Raw genomic sequence first — 8,397 nt, 5'->3', positions numbered from 1 at the left:
AGCATGTCTACAAGTGAAAAGCAGCTTTCTAGAAGCCTTTAACCCAGGAGCCTAGATTTTTTACTGGTATTATGCCACAGAAGCCTCAATTACAATCTTCGTACTTGGAGATAATTAATTGGCATGATAACTATAACTCCACAAGTATTTTTCTGCAGAAGAAGAATAGAGGTTTGCAGGTTATACTTGAGATTAAGAATGCTAGTCTTTCCCTAAGTAGAAAAAAATATTCAGTTAATAGTTAAAATTTTCTCAAATTAAATGAAACGTTTTCAATAATTTTTCTTATATCAGGTTCAGCTATTGTGTGTATGCTTAAAATTTTTCCACTAACAGTGTATAACAATAATGAATAAGGTAAATAAGTACAAGTGGATAATAATCTTACTTAGCTGCTTTCTTGCTATGGCTGCTAAGTTTCTGGACACACTTAACTTTGATTTTGCTCTTATCTTTCATAATCATGGTAAACACGTACTTTTCAGTTAGAAAAACTTGCCTTTGTTTTTGAAATTGAATGTTGGTGTTTTATGGAACACAGGCCACCACCATCATTTTTAATTGCTTTGTTGCTCCAACAGTTAGTTATCCTTTTTTAGAGTTTGGCTACCAGAAGTGTGGGCCACAGACTAGCCACAACTAACAAGCACAGGGACTTGTTAGACACGTGGCCTTAGACTCTACCTCCAACCCACTGAACCAAAATTTGCCTTTGATCATAATCCCCAAGTGATTCAGGTATACAGTAATATCTGAGAATCACTGCTCTAAACATTTCATATCTATTCCATCTTTGGAGATTCATGTTTTTGGATTCTTCCACCTGGGTGGTTTCTTTGTTCCTGCCAAATATCCTCATGCAATTTTTTTTTTCATAGCTGCTTTATTCACTGGTTCTCTTTCTGCTTCTTGTCTTTCCAAAATCATTTGACTTAATTGAATGTTCAGATTCTTTCTCTATGTCTCCTCTTACCTCTTAGCTCCTTTTCCTTCAATACTTCACTTCTGATGAGCTGTTGCTCATGTGACTGGTCACATTATAATGTTCCTACAGCCTAAAGACGTCAGTCATCTCTACTACTTCCACATCCTTGGTGGCAACAACCCCAAATAAAGAACCTATTACCTTTTATGCTAGTCTCACTTCAACACAAATTCAGAAATAGAACACTTCTCCATAAAATGTCCCTAATATCAGAAATAAATCAGAATCAGGACAATTCACAAAGAATGTAACACTTGTGTAAGAAAATGTTCTGAGGGCCGCCTGGGTGGCTCAGTCAGTTAAGCGTCTGCCTTCAGCTCAGGTCATGATCCCTGGGTCCTGGGATCAAGCCCCGCATTGGGCTCCCTGCTCGGCGGGGAGCCTGCTTCTCCCTCTCCCACTCCACCTTCTTGTGCTTTCTTTCTCACTGTGTCTCTCTCTGTCAAATAAATAAACAAAATATTAAAAAAAAAAAGAAAAAGAAAATGCTCTGAAGTTACATCTGTATGGGCATGGCACTCATTGAGACAGAAATCACCAATTCTAGGAGTTCCCTAAAATTAAAGCATATCAAATCATATAGAGGTTTAAATTAGTATTACTATACAAATGTTGTTCTATCCCTGAAAGTTGCCTGAGGTTTAAAAGCAGGGATGAGAAAACAACATGTCAGAGGAAGAGAAAGGTGGTTGGGAGAGGTAGTGAATTAGAGATATCTATTCTAAAGGGGAAAATAGCAAAAACAAAACAAAACGAAACAAAAACAAAAACAAAAAAACCCATAAGGTCATGAATTTAATTTATTAAAGAAAAGTAATTCAGAATGATTAAACTATGTTTCCAGACTGTAAGCTTCCACTTAAAAGTTAATTAGGTCTTGGGACACCTGGGTGGCTCAGTCTGTTAAGCATCTGCTTTCGGCTCAGGTCATGATCCCAGGGTCCTGGAATCAAGTGCCACATCCGCCCCCCTGCTCAGCGGGGACTCAGCTTCTCCTTCTGCCTGCTGCTCCCCCTGCTTGTGTGCTCTCTCTCTCTGTCTCTCTCTGGCAAATAAATAAATAAAATTTTAAAAAAATTAATTAGGTCTTTTCAGAGACTGGTAATAAAATGTCCAAGACCAACAAGGATGTAAGCTTTTACTATTGTTATGAGCAGAAAAATGTTTGAGAAACAGGGAGACTGTATTTTCTTCTATAGCTAGGCTTGCATCAGAAAAAGAAGATACAGAGAAAGCTATGATAGCTCTAAGAATGTAAAACCAGGACATGTTCCTGAGCCTTTGGAATAAAGGGAAAATCTGTCCAGGATGAAAAGAGAACACTGATATTTGTCCAGGAGCATGTGTGAGGCTTCCAGGAGTACAAGATACTGTCATCAAACTGAGGCCACCACAGACAGTTTCTTCAGGGCTGGGACCATACTTCATGCATCCTCCTAAGCTTACATTAGGTAGCAAAACTTCCATAAATATGGCTTGGCTATAAATGGGTTGATTTATTGACAAATGTTGAGAAAATTACATCAGGTACACAAGAATTAATTTGTCTAGGTGGAGAGAGGAAAGCTATGGTCTTGAAATTGATAGGCAGTTCCCAACTCAGAACATGTATTTTCTTTAGTGACTTCCTAAAGTCCTGGGGGAACTGTCTTATTAATATCTGATGAACTGTCCTCAAAGGACACTGTACACCTGAAGGTGTAGACAACCAGTAAAAGCACCATCCCTCAGTATCATCTGGGACAAGTGGAAAGATTACTATTTAGAATGTGCAGATTATTAGTGAGCACACACCACATGACTGCTACTATGTTGATTGCTGAGAAAACCTTTTCATAAGCACAATCTCCGTCCTGAAGAATCTCACAATACACACCAGCAAAGTTTATAATTGGGCTTGATCACTGTGCAATTTTATGCAAAGTATTGCCAATGAATGTCTCAACAGGGTCCCTAATGCTGAAAACATCTAGATAATTTATCAACTGTGATTTTCATGTTATGATGTTTTTCTAGGTAAATAGGATTCCTAAACTTGTAACAACACACACACACACACACACACACACAGATCCATAGAAACAGACCAAACTGCTCAGTCTGAGAGCACAACTTGACTCTCAGTGGATATGGGGGAAGGAAAGAAACAGAGGAGGCTTGGGAGTATGAGGAAGAAAGGAGAGGAAAGATACGTGGACATCAAAAGGAAATAGTGAATAATGAATCCATCACAAAGTCCAAATGCACAGGTGACCAGAGAGTGTTAGGCCCACTCCCCCTCATCTGCTCTTTTCATCTATTCCCTTCCTCCTGAATGGAATGAGGTATAAGCTCTACAGGTACAAGAGTGATGGGCCAGAGACAGTCTCAGGTTTTCTATTGTTCCCAGCGAGTTTCACATGCCCTTTCTAAGACAGCAGTTCCTAAAGTGTAAACACACACACATACACACACATCCTTCTATGCAGTCCTCTGGAAAACTTTCTTAAATGCTTCTTTTGACTGTATAGAATATCAGAAAGGAAAAGAGTCATTCCATATTTCTGTTCCTGGCACTCATCCACTCCAGTCTTGTTGCTGTAATAGGGACTTGTTCCTTGCCTTCTTTGAAGACCAGGTTTAGATGTTTCCCCCACATAGCCTCCTCAGGAGGCCCCATTAGAAAGCTTATATATGTAGGAATCACTTCCCCCAGAGTTAGCTTTACAGCCACTCTGGAGACCTCTTGATTTCTCTTCCCTCTTTCCTCTTTCTGGGAGTAGCTGGGCCACTTAATCAATGTCCTCAGGTCATTCATGCAATTCCCAAAGGATGTGGGAAGAAGACTGAAAACTCAGATGCCAGCAGAGGTGGAATATCAGGACTTGGTTATGTGATCCTCCCCGCTCTGAATCCTCAGCATCAGGGTTTAAGAAATCCATGCATGTCCTTCCTGTTGTCTACCTTAAATGCCACAAGTATACCAGTTTCTCTGAGGGATCACATGTACCCTTGTTGATCCTAGAGCTTATGAATTTAAATTGTATTTTTGTCATTTCTGTTCCTTTGAGGAAATAAGTTCTGATTCAGAAAGAACATGAGTGAATTTCTTAATAGCCATGTGTATGGGGACAGTCAACTTTTTGTCTTAAAAATTACCTTATTTTTAGATCATTAGCCTTTTTGTGTAGATCATTAGCTTCACAATGAACAGAGCAGAATATGATGGGTAACAGAAAGAAAATATTTACATTTTGCTTTATTTTGTTAAGTTTTTTCAGACGAGTATAAAAGAATAAAATGTCTAGGATTAATTTAAAATAAGCCAAAACAAACAATCAAACACACAAAACACATAGGATACTGGCATAAGAGTTTCCAAAGAACTGAAAATAAAACTGTTTTGGTTGTCAAGGTAAATGAAGACAAGAAGGAGTCAAAAATACAAGTGTCAATGGACTGGATGTCCTGGTGTCCTCGTAGGGGAAAGCTATATTGGCAGTGACCGAGGGAGAAGCTTGAAGGAGCACTATCATTTCCAAGGGCTATTTAAAACTTACAATTTTATTCATATTAACTATGTATTTCATCATGTGAAAGAATCATCATATATTAAATGATTTCCTACTGGCTTAATGTTCTTCCCTTCTATTTTAGTGCTGATGGGTAGAAATTTTTAGATGTCTGGCTTTGCCAATACAATGATATTAATATAATTAACATGACATATGAATGCCTATAGCATGTGTTTTATTATTCTTAATTGATAGATAACTGAGGCTCAGAGATTTAATGACTTGTTCAAGATCACAAAGGTTGTAAGTGAAGGAGGCAAGAGTAGATGTGCTGCTTTCTTCCAAGACTACATTCTTTCTACCACACTGTGATTTTTTTTTATAAATTTTCCATATTTCCTAAGAATAAATTGATGCAAGTAAATTTACTAATTAGTCAAAGGTAAAATATGATTACAGTTTTAGCCTTTTTAAATGTAATAGTATGTTCCGTATATCTAGATATACTCTATCCATTTTATTTGGGGAAATTTGAGAACAGAGTATATATTATAAAAGATAGAATATAATTTTATAGATAATAAGATGGTATAATAAAATTGATTGGTAACTATATTTCTATGAAATCTCAAATTTTTAAGATACTTTTGCATACAGATAGATAGATAGATGATAAAAAATAAAGATCATGCCCATTACATTTTCTTTAAATAGTTTATAACTATGGAATTACCTTGTATATTTCATTGTTTTTTTTAATTCATTTCTAGGTATCACTCTATTAGAGACACTTATTATGTTAGTCCTACTTATATCACCATTGCCTTGATTTTTCTAAATGTATTTTTTCCCTTGATTTTAAGTTCTTGTTATATATTCTTTTATTTTTAATTTTTAAACTGCCTGGACTACACAGGTCAATTGATCTATTATTCTCTTCTCTCTCATAGAATCAAATGAGAAAAAAAGCTAGGTGAATTAAGAATAGAATCAAACAGTGAAGGAAGATCCTAATCAATAGTTTTCAAAGATTATTTTATAAATAACCATTTCCAATGGAGAAATAATTTCCTTTACAAGAGAATCTGTTGTTTATAGGAAATCATTCCAGTGATCCCGGTAAGACATAGGGATATGCAATTCCTTCTCCAGTCAGGAAAAAAAAAATGTCATGGATTAATTTTATTGAATGAATACATTAGCATTCTCTCTGCCAACATATTTTCTATAATTTTGCTGAATGTACATCATTCTCTCTATCCCTCTTTATCTTTTGATGGACTAATAAAATATAACTTTTCCTCCTATATTGCTGATGTACAGATTCTCATCATGTTTACTCCTGCATGGAATAAAATGCATGGGAGGCCCTAAAAGAACTTTCCTTAAATATCTTATGTGCTTCAAGTCCATACAATTACAATATTTCCTGAAAATAGTTTATTTCACTGCCATCCCCTCAATCCAGAATAAGACAAAATGTTGCCCCTGTGTACATATTAGAATGCTTCTTTGACTAATATCCTTTTTCATTAAGCATATGTCAAGGTTATGAACTGCAGAACACAGAACAAAAACTCAGGTGTGCAAGAAATGGAACTTTATTTTATGGTAGTGGTTTGAAGTCCTCATCCCCTAAGTTTGAAGACACCAGACATCAGCAACTCAGAGCCTTCTCATTAATCTATCTATGGTGGGCATCTAGCTATACTGGGATCTACTAGGATCCAAGCTCTTCTTTGGCCTTGGGTGGTTTTGGCAGCAAGCCCTCTCTTGGTCTGAATATCTTATTCTCATTTCTTTCTTTTTTTAATTTAAATTCAATGAACCAACATATAATACATCATTAGTTTCAGACGTAGTGTTCAGTAATTCATCAGTTGCGTATAACACCCAGTGCTCATTCTCATTTATTTCTGATCCACTCTAGCACCATGCAATACCAGTAGGGTTGTCTAAGACCCTCTGTCATCTCTGATGTGCTCTCAGGCATACAAAAAATGTTTAACTGTTTTCCACAAAATACCAGGGAACTCTTGCAAACTATCTCATTCCCCTCTCAATTTATAGACTCTGCAACTATTTCTTTTTTTTTTTTTTTAAGATTTTATTTATTTATTTGAGAGAGAGAATGAGATAGAGCATGAGAGGGTCAGAGGGAGAAGCAGACTCCCTGCCGAGCAGGGAGCCCGATGTGGGACTCGATCCCGGGACTCCAGGATCATGACCTGAGCCGAAGGCAGTCACTTAACCAACTGAGCCACCCAGGCGCCCAACTCTGCAACTATTTCAAGTATCACTGGCCTCAGGTAACCATGAAGACAATTCTGTCAGATGAGAAAATGACAGTATTAGCAAACCAACATACCAAACAGAGCAACAGGACTAGGGTCAATGTCCTTGGGAGTATGATGAGGGCAAGGGGCTACGAATCAGAGCAATGAGTGTGTGTCTTTTAAATGACAGGAATGCTAGTCCTTTTGATTGTAAGCCACATTAGCCTCATATAGTCCATTCTCCCAAGAAACCCATCCGGTAGTGGGTAGAGACACCAAGGTAAGTAAGTCAGAATCAAATTCTATGGAAAGAGAGAAGGCGATTGATACCATTCCTTATCTGCTTGGTCTTAATACTGTAGATTATTGGATTCATAAATGGGGGGAAGAGGAAGTAGATATAGCTCATGATAATATGAACTACATGTGGCACATATTGCCCAAATCGATGAATGAGGGTCAGCCCAGTCACGGTGACATAAAAAAACAAAACACAGCTAATATGGGAGACACAAGTGTTTAGAGCCTTAGCCTGTTCCTTAACTGAGGCAATTCTCATGACACTATTAAGGATTAGAATATAAGAGATAAGGATAAGCACAGAGTCCAAGAAACCAGTTAATGAGACCAGGACTATAGGATAGAGTCTATTGAAGGTGATGTCGGCACAGGCCAGTTTGATCACATCCTGGTGCAAACAGAAAGCATGGGAGAGGACACGGGATTTGTAGTAGGGGAATCCAGAGAGGGTGGTGATTATGGGAACAATAAGTATAAAGCCCCTCATTAGAACCCCTAGACCTATCTTCACCACCTTAGCAATGGTGAAAATGGAGGTGTATCTCAGGGGATTGCAGATGGCAATAAAACGATCATAGGCCATAACGAGCAAGACTCCAGACTCCACAACAGAGAGTGAATGGATTAGATAGGACTGAAAGTAGCAGGCTCCATGGCTGATTGCCCTGTGATCAAGCCACAGAACACCCAGCACAGTGGACATTGTTGTCAAAGTCACTCCAAGGTCCGTGGCTGCCAATATAGCCAAAAAGTAGTACATTGGCTCATGGAGAGTGTGGTCTTCTCTGATAAGGAAGAGGAGGGTACCATTGCTGAGGAGTATGGAGACATAAATGACAAAGAAGGAGACAGAAATCCAAGGATGAAATATCTCCAGACCTGGGGAGCCAGTCAGTAGAAAAGGAGCAGCACTGATGTTGGACCACATGGTGGGTCCCTGAGAAGAAACAAAAAAAGCTCTCTCTATGGGGCGCCTGGGTGGCTCAGTTGGTTAAGCGACTGCCTTCGGCTCAGGTCATGATCCTGGAGTCCCGGGATCGAGTCCCGCATCGGGCTCCCAGCTCAGCAGGGAGTCTGCTTCTCCCTCTGACCCTCCTCCCTCTCATGCTCTCTGTCTCTCATTCTCTCTCTCTCAAATAAATAAATAAAATCTTTAAAAAAAAAAAAAAAAAAAAAAAGCTCTCTCTAAACCAAAACTGTTTAGTAGAAATATAATTTGAGCCATGTACATGATTTCAAATTTTCTAGTAACCACATTAAAAAGAGTAAAAAGAAAAAAAGCTAAAAGTAATTTTAATACTACATTTTATTTAATCCACTGTCTCTTAAATATAGTCCATCT

At 38.0% G+C, this 8,397-nt stretch overlaps 1 protein-coding gene across 1 annotated transcript; it reads right to left on the bottom strand.

Annotated features, from left to right (window-relative positions):
• Positions 1–7,050: 7,050 nt before the first annotated feature.
• Positions 7,051–8,027, bottom strand: LOC110576428 (olfactory receptor 51B2-like). Its single transcript, XM_021685630.1, has one exon. It carries the CDS (start codon positions 7,981–7,983, stop codon positions 7,051–7,053), a length of 933 nt encoding a protein of 310 aa, XP_021541305.1. The 5' UTR covers positions 7,984–8,027.
• Positions 8,028–8,397: the final 370 nt, after the last annotated feature.

This window comes from Neomonachus schauinslandi, chromosome 11 (genome assembly GCF_002201575.2).
Source record: "Neomonachus schauinslandi chromosome 11, ASM220157v2, whole genome shotgun sequence".
Taxonomy (NCBI): Eukaryota; Metazoa; Chordata; class Mammalia; order Carnivora; family Phocidae; genus Neomonachus; species Neomonachus schauinslandi.
This window is presented reverse-complemented; position numbering and strand designations above follow the sequence as displayed.

Bases quoted from the DNA above. Each gene is read 5' to 3' on its own strand.
- LOC110576428 (XM_021685630.1), bottom strand. From the start codon at position 7,983: ATGTGGTCCAACATCAGTGCTGCTCCTTTTCTACTGACTGGCTCCCCA.